We start from the raw sequence: 14,551 nt of genomic DNA, 5'->3' as shown, positions 1-14,551 counted from the left end.
TTAGGGTGGTGACATTCCACAGGGGCGTTGGATCATTATGACCAGGGGCTTTGGGACATTGTGGTTGTTCCAGGAAACTTTCCACTCAGGAATGCTCCAGGAACCATTGTGCAGCAAGGGAGGGTGAAAAGTTCATGTTTTCACAGACCCCACTTCTTCTTTTGGGTAGCTAGGCAGCTTATTAATTTTTAGCCCTACAGGGCGACCACCACCAAAGTGTGCATGTGTATGGCATGTCACGATGGAACCCATTACTTTATGCTGTTAGTCCATGGGGAGGACAGGTCGGTAGGGAGGAGTACCTGTGTTTCTCTGGGAGTGGCAGTTCTCAGGCACTTCCACTGCTTTATAGTGTGGTGCTTCTGACTCAGGCAGCCTGCCCAGTGTGTCACTCAGGAGGCAAATTGGATCACTAAGAACAGGCTTCCAGAAATCTCTGTCAGCTATCTTAGTGCCAATTGGCTTTGGCTAACTCACCTGATGAGGAACTTCTGACCTTGAAACATCCTGTTCCCAAAGATAAACAAGATTAGGACAAGGCAGAATTCAGCTAGGCCAATAAGCAGCATACTAGGTAACTATAACGTTAGGCGTAAATGGCAAACAAACCTAAGGAAAGCATTTGACGTAGAGCCTAAAACTGTATGCCACTGTTGGAGTGTTTGTTTATTTGTTTGTTTGATTGATTTTTGTTGTGTTTGGGACAACATCTTACTGTGTAGCTCTGGCTAGCCTGGAACTCACTATGTAGACCAAACTGGCCTGGAACTCACAGTGCTGTGCCTGCCTCTGCCTCTGCCTCTGCCTCTGCCCCTGCCTCTGTCTCTCGAGTCCAGGGATTAAAAGGGTACACCACTATGCCTAGTTAGGATTAAATTTAGGTGGCCAGTGTGTTTTGTATTTGAATGTAGTAATTCGAATTACAGTAACATCATTACAGATTCATAATTGGTAAAGCTTGCTTTCCATAAATTCATATATATGGGGAGAGTTAAGCAGGCTCTACAGTTAGGGTGTATGTGTATATGTTACATGCATGTAAGTGTGCAAGTGCATAAACCCATATGTGAACATGTAGAAGCTACAGCAGGTTGGATTCTTTCTCTTGCACACTCAGCTTTATTGTCAATAAACCAGAACCTTGTTTTCTGTTTGGATGGCTGTGGTTTTGTGGGTATGCCGTTTTACTAGCCGGTGAACTCTTGGGATCTGCCTGTCCACCATCAATGCTGAGGTTGCAGAACTAGACAGCCATTCAGGGGTTTTCCTGTGGGACTTGAACTCAGATCCTCATGATCGCAGAGCAAGTGCTGTTACCCACTGAGCCATCTCCCCAGCTCCCAGTTATTATACTTTATCTTTGCCAACAGTGTTGCAAAGGATAGAGCTATCTAATAATCATTATAGTACACTGTTCCAAACATGTATCCACCATGGATGAATATAAAACAAATGCCAGAGTTGCCTCCAGTATTTTAGCTATCTATCACGTGAGCATTTTCTCCTTGTTACCCTGTACGTTTCAGGTGCTTTATGTTCATCCTTACAGCCTTGTCCCACACGGACCTCCACCCATCTATGGGCAGACTTCCTGAGTCCACTGCAGCAGCTGAAATAAAGTGGATAGTCTACTTGAATTTAAGTCTGAGAAGTGACTATGGGTCCCTACAACTATAAGGAATTATGTGATATTAAGTCTAAACCATCTTCTCATCTGTACTAACCTATTTATGGTTAATCCAAAAGTGTATGTTAGTCTTAAAAATATTCTGTGTTCTCTTTTAACAATCAAAATGCACCTGTGCACTGTGCAAGACAACAAAACAACAGTCTGAAAATTAGACTCAGGAGAAAATAATCAACTTCCAGATTTCCCAAGAGATTTCTTAGCAGTTCTTGTCCTTCTTTGTCTTAAAAAAAAAATCTCTGTAACTCACTCTATGCAGATAAAGATTTTGTTCCTAAGAAAAAGTAGCCCAAAGTCCTACCTTTAAAGCTTACAAGACCCACATTTAGTCAAATCTCTAGTACTTGGTTTTCTAGTACAAAGGTACTTGTGAAGTGAATTTGAGATGAATCACCATTAGCTGGAATCTAGTACTACACTTTGACTAATCTCAAGGTGTATTCCCTTAAGAATTAACTAGGGTGGAGTAGGAAATCCAGGAGAGTAATGTTACAAAAATATGTGCAAGCATTTCTATTTATCATAGGAAAGAAGTGGTGATAACACAAAGGCCCAGCCTAGAGATGAGCTGAGAGCTTCATGGCAGTTATAAAGCAAGAAGACTGATTACAAGCAGCTGCGTGTTCATAAGTTGAGCCTCTTTGCAATATGAAGGGAGTCCCTTATTTTTATGTGTGGCTTAGCACAATTTCGGAATTGATGCTAAATTCATATGGATCAAAGCTAAACAGCCGGGCGTGGTGGCGCACGCCTTTAATCCCAGCACTCGGGAGGCAGAGGCAGGAGGATTTCTGAGTTCGAGGCCAGCCTGGTCTACAAAGTGAGTTCCAGGACAGCCAGGGCTACACAGAGAAACCCTGTCTCGAAAAAAAAAAAAAAAAAAAAAAAAAAGCTAAACAAATTCTCCTTCAAACCACAGGTTTTAATTTTTTGCTTGTTTGTTTTTGTTATTTATTTGTTTTCTTAAGGCAGTGTCCCACTTTGTACCAGGCTGGCTTTGAACTCACAGTTGTATGCCTCAGACTCCTTCTCCAGTGCTGGCATTACAGGCATGAGCCACCATGCCTGGTGCTGTTTTATACCTGTACTGGTAAGTATGTGTGCACATGTACCTGCATGTTTGTGTACACATGCATTTTCTCGTCCTCCTCCTTCCTTCTAGTGAGTGGTGTAGTGTACGTACTGCCCTATGCCTTACAGTTCCCCAGCTCCAACCCTTGAGAATTGTTACAGACCCATCAGGGAGCTTTTGCAGACTTTGAAAGCACTTTTAAAATGTCATGAAGCTGTCTGTTAGGGCAAGAGTAATTCTTAATCCATGGATTAAGCCCAAGGATTAACCTTGTTACACATAATTGGAATCAAGAAATGGTTGTTGAATGAAAGACAGAGTGAACAAGTTATTTTATTTAATTAACTGGCTCATTAACTCGTTTTTTGTTTTGTTTTGTTTTGTTTGTTTTGTTTTTTGAACTTGTGAACCTCCTCCCACCTCACAGTCTAATCTTAAAGATATGTGCCACCATGGTTTATCTGAGGCAAGAGGTTTGCAATATAGTCCAGGCTGGCTTCAAATTCTCTATGTGTTTCAGGCTATCTCTAACTCATGATCCTCCTGCCTTAGCCTCCCAAATGTTGGAATTACAGGCCTATGTTACTCTGCTTGGCCTGAATAATTTTGTTAATGCAAGGTAGAGATGGGGAGAAGCCGGAGGCTCAGAAATGCTGAGGTTATGAGAACATTGACCTAACTGTGGCCCTTAACCCTGGAATGACATCACTCACTAAGGCCTGTCTGTTCTAGAAAGCATCAGTAATTCTCCCAGAGACTCCCATTGGGAGAGCAAGAGAAAGAGATCTCTCTGGATTTGGGGCTGTGGTGGGGGAAGAAGTTATGGGGTGACCTCTACAAGTAGCTTCCGCTCCTTTCTTCAAACATAAAACCAGGCACTTCAGAGTAAACAGTCTCATTGAACCCCCTCGCTAGAAAGTCATGAATTTATAATGCCCACCTTCTTTTCTAATCGCCAGTAAGCATATCTGTCATATTTAAAGTGCATTTGTAGAGACAGTCCGGGATGGTGTACTTTCTGTAAGAAAATTTAAAAACCACACAAATACTTGATTAAAAATATTTTTGCTAGGCCAAGTGTGTTAACACATATATAACTTTAGTCTCAGCACTTAAGAGGCAAAAGAAAGCAGATCTCCATGAGTTTGAGACTAGCCTGGTCTACAGAGCAAGTTCCAGGCCAGCCAAAGCTTCATGGTGCAATCCTCACTAAAATAAATTTAAAAATAAATTAAAGTAAAATTATACATACATAATTTTAAATATACAATTAATTATATTAAAGTAAATATATATATATGTAATATATATATATATATATATATATATGTGTGTGTGTGTAATATATATATACACACACACACACACATACATATATTTCAAAACCAGGCTGCAGAAAATAACTCTCAGTTATTCTATTCTTCATAAGATGGAATGGCCAAATATTGACAGACAAACAGAATTTTAAGAGTGGCTCTAAATATCTTGCATATTAATCTTTTGAAGAAGATTAGATGAACTTTTGTATTTTTAGCCTTATATCAGATAAGTGAAATTATTATAATAATATTAAAGTTATTAAGCTGGAGATGCAATTATTGATAAATATATATGTCTTAGTCAGTGTTCTGTTGCTGTGAAGAGACACCATGACCACAGCAACTCTTAATAAAGGAAAGCATTTAGTTGGGGCTGACTTACAGTTCAGAAGTTTAGTCCATTATCATCATGGTAGGAAGGATGGCAGCGTGCAGGCAGACTTGGTGCTGGAGAAGGAGCTGAGAGTTCTACGTCTGTATCAGCAGGTAGCAGGAAGAGAGAGTGACACTGGGCCTGGCTTGAGGATCTGAAACTTCAAAGCTCACCCCCAGTCACACACTTCTTCCAATAAGACCACACCTCCTAATTCTTTCAAATAATGTCACTCCCTATGAGCCTATGGGGGAGTATTTTCATTCAAACCACCACAATAGTATATTTACAGTAATTTTACTGATACGTATTATTTTATTTTATTTTTGTTTTTTTGAGACAGGGTTTCTCTGTGTAGCCCTGGTTGTCCTGAAACTCACTCTATTTACAACCTTATTTACAAGTTTGGTCTTGAACTCAAAGAAACTGTCTGCCTTTGCCTTTCAAATACTAGGATTAAAGGTGTGCACCACAACACTTGACTTAAATATTTAATTATTAAAGGTATTTAGTTATCAAAATAGCAGTCAATAGTAAATAGAACTCATAGTAAAATGAATTTTTTTCCTCTTTGTTTTAGTTAAGTTTGAAAGTGACGCTAACAAATACTGGGACACATTTTACCAGACCCATAAGAATAAGTTTTTCAAGAATCGTAATTGGCTGTTGAGGGAATTTCCTGAAATCCTTCCTGTTAATCAAAACACTAAAGAGAAAGTGGGAGAATCATCCTGGGACCAAGACAGAAGCAGCATCTCAAGAACGGAAGGAACAGAAGCCCATTGTCACGAGAGTTGTGTCTCGTCAGAACCTGGAAGCAGGGGAAGGTCTGCTCCTAACCCCGACTTGGAGGCAAACAGCAAAGGGCCTGGGAAGACAGAGCCGTTTCCTGGTAGCAGTGCCACTTTTCGAATACTAGAGGTACTGTGCCCGAGCGACAAGACAGAAAGTAGCAGAGGATGAGAGTGTGTAGCCCACGCTGTTTTATGAGTGGTCCAGACTGTCCACGTGCATAAGCAATGCTTCAGGAACTCGTAACTTTAATCAGTCAAGCTTTAAGCTTGTGGCTTTAATTTCATCTATGTTACTTTTTTTTTCTTTTAATTTGTTGTAATTTCTAACTTAAAGGCAGTAAGTCCTGATACATTTTTGGTCCAAATTTTTGCTCTTTTTTTACCCCCCTTGGGGTACAATAAAAACAAGCAAGGAGTTTAATTTGCTGCAGTCTAGTGTAGATGGTGGTTTTCCATTTTTGAACCTAAACCCCATCTTTCTGATCCTAAAGGTAATAGTTAGTTTTTTGTTTGTTTGTTTGTTTGTTTTGTTTTGTTTTTTTGAGACAGGGTTTCTCTGTATAGCCCTGGCTGTCCTAGAACTCACTCTGTAGACCAGGCTGGCCTTGAACTCAAAAATCTGCCTGCCTCTGCCTCCCAAGTGCTGGGATTAAAGGCGTGTGCCACCATGCCCGGCTCTTTTCAATTCTTTTTTTTTTTTTAATAGTTGTTGATTACAGAGAATTTTCGAATGAGGTCATAAGAGAAATACAGTTACCCATAATCCCACGGACAAGCTGTTTAACCACCTTTCCTGCTTTTGTTTAGGCTGTGCATGAGCCTTGAGACTTTGTGCTGTTCTGTTTAACGTCACATCATACGCAGTTTTCCACCTTTAATTGTCTTCCGTAAACACCTTTGTGGCTGCACAGTATTTTGTGAATGGGATAATATAATTTTACTTACCTGCTGTCACGGCAGTACATTTAATTGTTTCCTCAGCAGATGTCTTTGGGTATACCTGCATTTCCTTTTCCCATCTTAGATTAGATAGTCTAGTTTACAGTTTTTGGAATTTTTTTAGAGGTCTTAGAATCTGTTTTACGCTATACAATACCACTAGGTGTGGTGACACGAGCACACAGGAGACAGAAACAAGAGTATCAAACATATTCAAGGCCAGCTCTCCCTCTCTCTCTCTGACACACACACACACACACACACACACACACACACACACACACTGGGGTTTGACCTGAGGGCCTTTCACATGATAGGCAAGAGTTCTACAATCCAGCCCATTTTCTGAGTTGCCCCGGCATGCTCAGACTCACTGTGAAGCGGCCGAGGTCCAGGCCCCTCTTACCCTGGTTTGGTTTACACGTTGCCCATCACTCAGTATACCTCACAGCTCTTCACTGAGAACCACACGTTCTTCATTTGTATTCTGTCCATTCCCTCCCTCTGCTGTCTGAGTCCTGCCCTTTACCGCAGCTGCTGCAGGTGCTTCATTGCCACCTTGGTGTCCTGTCTGAATGCGGTTCACTTGCTGATTGAGTGGGAGGGGCTTTGGTGGGCGTGGCTTCGGTGAGCGCTGACTCTGAATATTCCTCCAGAGTCTGACTTTGATTGTCCCTCCTGTGCTTTGTTTCACAAGTTATGCCACACCCAGAAATCCATCGAAAATCCAGTATTGTGAGAGAAATGCAATGTGCTCACATTTGTTTATTCTCAATTTTAGGTTGGCTGTGGTGCTGGAAATAGCGTGTTTCCAATCCTGAACACCTTGCAGTGAGTTTTAAGTGTTTTCCCCTACACGATCTTGCATATTTATGGGAAGTTGGAAAGTTCTGGAAATACCTTGTCATACATATGCCAAGGGAGTTCTGATTTCCCATATATAAACTATGACTAAAGCAAGTTTGAAAATGTGCGTTCTGAGTGACTAACATCACACGAACCGGGGAGCATTCCACAGCCATGGGTCTAAGGTAGATTTTAACTTGTGTTTATGTAGAAGGCAGAAGGGGAAAGAGCGAGAGATTGCCACACACACACACACACACACACACACACACACACACCAAGCTGTGCTTTGTTTGGCGTCAGACATGGCGTGCTCCTGGAGACCAGATGGTACCTCACAGAGAGATGAGTTTGAAGAACACACCTCACTCCTCATCTGTGGTATCAACGTCCTGGGGCAACCCCAGGCACAGTCGCTTTGCATGTCACATCATTGTGCCCAGACCCGGAGCACTGACCTCAAGCCTCAGGGACGTAGAAATAGATGAGGATAACCACCCTTCAGGTCCAGCAGTCTCGCCTGGCTGGTTTAGTGTTTCTGTGATGAGGCAGTGCCTTACAAAACTCTACACCGTTCACCACCTCTGATCTCTCCAGTGCCTGCCTGCCTCCCTTCCTTCCTTCCTTCCTTCCTTCCTTCCTTCCTTCCTTCCTTCCTTCCTTCCTTCCTTCCTTCCTTCCAGTTTACACAAGAGCTTTCATAACATTTTCCCCACTAAATCAACATAAGCGTATTCCAGAGAACTTCTGTCAGGGGAGATGAAGGGTTCTCTCGTCATCTGGCATAGCTACTGTCCAATTCCCATTCTGCATGCATATCTTTTAACTTAACAGTTTGATCTTTTAAACTTTCAATTGCAAAAGTGGAAAAGCATTTGGAAAAGCAAAATGGCACAGTGAATGTTCATAACGCACCACCTTGATTAACAGTCATTAGCACAGTGCCGGACATCATGCCAGATTCAAGATAGTCTCTAATCCTTCCTACACCTAGTGGAACAGACAGTGCCTCCCGATGTTATCTACTGGGTGCTACTGTGGCCAGCCATGGGAGGTACTGCCAAATGTGAATAGTCTTATTACTCTTTTTGTATTTATTGTCTTGTCTCCTTTTTCCATCTCCTAAGATGAAGTTTTCTATTCTCCTGTATCACATGACCAGACCCTTTATCCCAGCGATACTGGAGTTTCTCTCTCTCTCTCTCTCTCTCTCTCACACACACACACACACACACACACACACACACACATTGGTAGAGTGGTTGTGTTACTCTATGAGATCTGAGATCGATCTCAAGGTATTACTAAACATGTTGTTTTTAAATTACTTGATTCTCTATTTTATATATTCCAGGTAACCTAACAGTATGATGTAGCAAGAGCTTAATGTATCTTGACTATTAATCTCCGATTCCATACTAGTTAGTTGTGCTTTGACCTCTGCTCCGCCCCTCCTCTTCCCCTCCTCCTCCTTTTCCTTTTTCTCCCACTCACCCTTTTCATCACACAAGGTCTTGCTCTATACATCAGGCTGACCTCAAACAAGATTCTCCTGTCCTCATCTCCCATTCCCGGGATCACAGGTGCGCCTAGTAACATGGAGAAATTAATTCTTCTTTAAAAGCCAAACAGTGATCAGCCTTCCAAAGAAACTGAGCTGCCCCGCCCCCAGGGTTAATATGTTACATTTTCAGAATGTTTGCCATAATTAGACCATTGGAATTGAAAGGTCAGATCGTTCTCCAAGGGTCATTTCATTCCTAAGCCTCCACCAAGACAGTGCTGCTGGTGTGGTGAGGAAGTGACTTGGACACCCTGTCACTGGGAGAAGAGCCAAGGCAGTCAGCTGACTTTATACAAAGACTCGGGAAAGTCACTAGGTGGTCACAAGGCCTCAGCTTGGGATGCTGATGCAGTCAGAATTCCATCTCAGAGGTCAGGCCACCACCTTGATAGGACATGAGGCGCATGCTTTCCTTTAGCCATTAGACTATTCTGGATCCAGTACATGTTCTGTAACTACTCAAAAGTAGGTGGCAGACCTTTCATATGTGTTAGATGGACCAGAGTTCAGAGACATCTGAATTGTGCAGACATTTTTTAGAGGGTCATCCTAGTTTTAAGTTCCCAAGAGGCAGATGCAAGTTTTCAATAATAATAACAATAGCAGCAACAACGGCTTTAATAATGGCTGAGCATGTTGAATGCTTGTTCTTCTAAGCCACGAATCTTTCTACAAACCTCGCCATCTGGATCCATTCAGCCCTCACAACTACCTTAAAACATCACACTCATCTCTAGTTACAGATGAAGAAAACAGAGTTATAGGCTAATACACCACCCTCCAGACACTTAGTAATGGTGGCTCCAAGTGTAGGATTGGGCCGTCTGGTTCTGGAGGCCTTCCATCCCTAACCACAGAACACACATGCATCTGAGTGCTGACTAAGCACATTTCATAAGCACACAGCTCTCAGTAGACCACAGGTCACAGTTACACGGATTTCATGGAAGATTACCAAGTATCTGCTAGAATGAAGAACTAAGATACTAAGATTTTTCCCTCCCTCCCTCCCTCCCTTCCTTTTTTTTTTTTTTTTTTTTTTTTGAGACAGAGGTTTATTCTGTAGCCCAGACTGACCTTGAATGTTGAATCTTCTTACCTCTGCCTCCCAAGTGCTGGGAGTAGGGTCAGGAGCCACCATGCATAGCAAAGTAACCTTTTTAGACAAGATAAATGAACAACAGAACAAACCAAGCACCTAGATTTAGCACTGGTTGACTTCACTACCAAGTCCTATTTATTATACCCGTACTTGTTAGGACAGATGATAAGTTGACTGCAAATCCTAGTGCCACAGACGAGGTTAATTACATATGAGTTACAGTATTTAACAACAGGTAGCCTCTAAGACTGTAATCGAAGTCCATATTTTTGCTTGTATTCTTTATTTAGTTAGAAGTCCACCTTCCCTGAAGTGCCTCTTGAATCAAATTAAGAGGCTTAGTTTGTGCTTCAGACCTCTCTTCACATCCTGCTAGGTGCCAAGTTTGGGCTCTTTAGATCAATGTGATTATTGTTCCTTGCACTTGATCCCCACCCTTAAACCCTTAAGCCACGCTGGCATTCAATTACCAGTGCTAACCTGTTCCCACAAAACTTTCAGGCAGACACTTTTTGCTGATTCTCTCACCCCTTTAAAAACTGTAAGAAACCAGCCATGTCCCAAATTCTAAAATCCACAAGAACCAGGTCCATATGTACACCTGTAGTCCCTAGGTAATGACATTTTTCTAAGCAGCATGGTTCTAAGGTTATTGGATGCCAGCATACAGAGCATGATCACCAAGGGCACTGGCCCACAGAATTGGTAGTATCTGCCTGCCCACGATCAATGCAGAGTCCAGCCGTCATTCCTGAATTTCAAATAAAGGCCAAATAGAATACGTTTAAGTTGGGAGGCAAGATTTTTAAATAGGTAAATGTTCTTCTGTAAAATAAATAAGTAAATAAATAAAATAATTTTTATTAGCATACTGTAAATAAAGAAACTGATTTTCAAAGATGTTAAATGAAATTCACAAAGAAATGGCCAATCCAGGATATCTGTATAGGTTCATTTGGCTCCTAAACCCACAATCTCAGCATTTGATTCGGTAACTTCATATTCTCGTGCTCGGTACGTATGTTAGGTTTGTGTCTTAAAAAACAAAATAAGCAGTAAATAAATATACGTTAGGTTCGATAAATGCTTGATAATAACTTGAAAAGATAACCAATTATTTGTATGTTAAAGTTTAATTCTCTTTCAAAAATTGCCATTTATTACCAGTATAAAATTATATAAAATTACATGAGCTTCTGCCCTGTCAGGCTTCGGAGTGTCTATCTGGAAAGGGTCAAAATCCAAACAAGTTGTAAATAAAGGAAGAATGAAGGACTCAGGGTTCTGAGAGGCTTGGAGAAGACAGAAGTGGGCAGCTGCAGGCCATTCGTGTGAGGGTAGGCTGTGAAATTTCCACCTGAGAATGGGATAGGAAGTAAGGCAGCGGCTCTGTCAACCCAGGACAGGAGCTTCAAAGTTCCCCTGTAGTGACAAGTGCTTGTCATGACTGCAGCGTCTTTTCTTCTCTAGTTTGAAAGTATCTGAGTCTGGATTGGCTCTTTTCTGTTTGCATAGGAACATTCCGGGGTCCTTTCTTTACTGCTGCGACTTCGCCTCTGAAGCCGTGGAACTTGTAAAGGTATGCTTTAATACAGTCTTTAAAGAGAGGCATGGGCAGAGGGGGCTTGTCATGTAAGCAGGAAGACCTGAGTTCCTATCCCTCGCACATGTTCAAATGCTGGCTTGGCAGTGTGTGCCTGTAACCCCAGCACTGGCGAGCCAGAGACAGGGAGGTCCTGGGGCATACTGGCCCACCAGTGAGCTCCAAGTTTAATCCACCTCAAAATACAAGGTTGAGAGCAATTGAAAAGGATAGCCAGTATTGATGGATGACCTACACATCCACACATGTGTGAGCTCGTGTGCACACACACACATGCATGTACACACGCACACATGCACAGACACATCCACAAACACTCAAACCCAAGTATACACAAACATGTATACACACACATAAATTAAAAATAGAGGAGCTGAGTGTAATCGCACACACCTTTAATCCCAGCACTTGGGAGACAGGCAGGCAGAGCTCTGTGAGTTTAAAGTCACCTTAGTCTCCAAAGTGAGTTCCAGGATAGCCAGAGCTACATAGTGAGACCCTGTCTCAGAAAACCCAAAACCGAAATAATGAATAAATAAATAAAAAGAAACTTTAAAGGTTCTAATTTGAGAGACCTGGAGATGTTGACTTAGCAGTAAAGAGCACTGGTTGGTCTTCCACAGGACCTGGGTTTAATTCCCACATGGGGGCTCACCACCATCGCTTACTCCAGTTCCAAGGGATCTAACACAGACTCGATCCCAGCCCCCACATAGGGCTCACAGCCATCAGTAATTCCAGCTTCAGAGGATCCAGTGTCCTTTTCTGGCTTCTGAAGGCACCAGGCACAGACATGCATGGAAGTAAAACACCTAAACACATAAAATTAAATAAATATTTTTAAAAGGTCTGATCTGCTTTTGAAGTGATTGATTCTTCTGAAATGTTCCTGCATCGAGTGCATCTGTGATGATTTTCGGCTGAGCTTTTGCAATTTGTGGAAGGTATTTCAATAGATGCTGAAGTATATAACTGATGCCTATATAGGATGCCTGTTTTTACCCTAAAACAGTAGAAGTTGTTTTGAATTTAAGAGAAGTGTCATGGCTGGGTAGATAGCTCAGTGGTTAGGAGCATAGACTCCTCTTGTAGATGATCTGTGTTCAGGTGCCAGCACACATTTGAGGTGGCTCATAACCATCTATAACTCTAACTCCTGGGATCCAACACCTTCTGATCTCATGCATACACACACACACACACACACACACACATATATATATAAATAATTTAAAATATTTTTTAAATTTCAGACTATACATATATTCATGAATGCAGCTCAAAATATACTAATAATATTAGTCAAGAATTTAACAGCTACCTATCCGAAGCTGAATTTTTTAACTAACCCTGCAAGAAGCTATCTCTCTTGCCTCTCTCTCACATTTTCCCCGAAATCTGGCACACAGTAGGCACTCATTAAATTGAAATGTTTGAGATAAGGTAAGAGGCTGTGAGGAAGGCCACAGGGCCCGCTGGGCTTCCCACACAGATCCACGGGTGCTAGCTAGACTTCACTAGAGCGAAGAGGCAACTGCAGCAAACGGGGATGGGAAAGAAATCCTGTTAACAGAATGTAGGGAGATAGCTCGGTCAATAAAGTGCTGGCTGCCAAGCCTGAGGACCCAGTTCAGTCCCCCAGAACCCGGAGGAGAAGGATCGAAAAGGCACTGTGTGCTTATAATCCCAGCCCTATGCTGGCAGGAAGCTGGATCCCTGGAGCTCATGGCCAGCCAGCCTAGCCTATTAGACAAGTCCCAGACCAGAAGGAGACCCTGTCTCCAAACCAAGGTGGACTGAACTTGAGGAGAGACAGCTGAGGCTGTTCTGTGGCCTCTACACGCGTGTGACTACCTGCACACACATGTGCTCCTGTACACACACGTTTCCCAGGATGACACGGTGCTGATGATGGGTTGATATCTGCTGCTGAGGCTGCAGACAAATCATGCATAGTGTGCTTTCCCCTCATGTTGTCTACAAATAGCCTTACTGAACTGCTTCACACACCGCCCCGTTCAAGTGTGCAAGACAGTGGATTTTAGTGGCCGTCGCTGTCACCTAATTCTGGATATTTAGTGGGAGATGGTTTGTACTTTAGAAAGGATACACGGAAGAAGCAGAGGAGTGGGACACGTGAGGACCGTCCTGGCATCTGTCAGAGAACACAGGACTGCCCTCTGGCAGCCCTGACAGCCCAGCCAGGGCCTACACCACCCCACCTACAACCTGAGGGAGGGACTGTGAAGATTGTATGTGTACATTTATTACATTTATTAATATAAATACTACATTATTCGGGGTGGGGGAGATATGCATGCCAGGGGCTCATGTGTCAATAAGAAAACAATTTGGAGAAATCAGTTCTCTTCTTCTACCATATGGGTCCCAAGCCATCTCACTGACCCAAGAATGGATTTTTTTAAAAAATTACCTTTCACTGAAAAAAAAAAAAAAAAGGAAAGGAAAGAAAGAAAAGGAGAAAAACCCCTCTAGAAGTCTGCTAACTTGTGCTTTTCCTTCCTCTGTCTGTCCTGACAGTCACATGAGTCCTACAGCGAGGCCCACTGTTCTGCTTTTATTCATGACGTGTGTGACGATGGCTTAGCCTACCCTTTCCCAGATGGGATCCTGGATGTCGTTCTCCTTGTCTTTGTACTCTCTTCTATTCACCCTGACAGGTAAATGAAGACAAAAGGGCAAAGCTAACATTTAAGCTCCTTTATCAGTCCTGGTTTTTAGAACTATCAAAGCAAAAATGACAATCCCTGAATTTATTATTTAGCGCACTCCGTAATGTTTAACATGCAGCCTCTTAAATGCAGTTTTCTCCTTTCTTCACACTCTTAAGAAAGAAACTGGCCAAATGCTTCATTAGCGAGCTTTCTGTCACTGTCAGGATGAAGTGAGCACATGCTAGCAAGACACATACCTATTAAAAGTGACAGCACTTCAAGGAAATTACAGATGCAGAACAGCCTAATAGACTCCCAGGAGAGAGATTGTACTTAGTGATCAGAAACAAACATCTTTGATTTAGCATCTCCTTGAGTGTTTGGGGAGAGGTGGGCTGCAGTCTGTGTGGCTCTTTCCGGTCCCGTGAGAGGCATGTGTTTCAGAGAAGCCTGCACAGGAATCATGGCCATAGTGATTTCACAGATTGTCATTGGAACTTTAGGATCTCAGGTGGGTCGAGAGCCGTGATTTATTTGTTTGGGCTTGTGTGAGTGTGTGTGTGTGTGTGTGTGTGTG

General features: G+C 42.4%; 1 protein-coding gene across 1 annotated transcript in view; it reads left to right on the top strand.

Annotated features, from left to right (window-relative positions):
* The window catches only part of Mettl8 (methyltransferase like 8), a 91,503-nt gene that overhangs the window by 68,185 nt on the left and 8,767 nt on the right, over positions 1 to 14,551 (top strand). Inside the window, 4 exon segments of the mRNA XM_021194510.2 lie at positions 5,032 to 5,372; positions 6,966 to 7,015; positions 11,212 to 11,275; positions 13,841 to 13,980. Of these exon segments, the coding sequence (XP_021050169.2) occupies positions 5,032 to 5,372; positions 6,966 to 7,015; positions 11,212 to 11,275; positions 13,841 to 13,980 (595 nt within the window).

The sequence above is a fragment of the Mus pahari genome, chromosome 3 (genome assembly GCF_900095145.1).
Source record: "Mus pahari chromosome 3, PAHARI_EIJ_v1.1, whole genome shotgun sequence".
Classification (NCBI taxonomy): Eukaryota; Metazoa; Chordata; class Mammalia; order Rodentia; family Muridae; genus Mus; species Mus pahari.
Note: the sequence above shows the minus strand (reverse complement) of the source record. Positions and strands in the feature narration are given on the sequence as shown.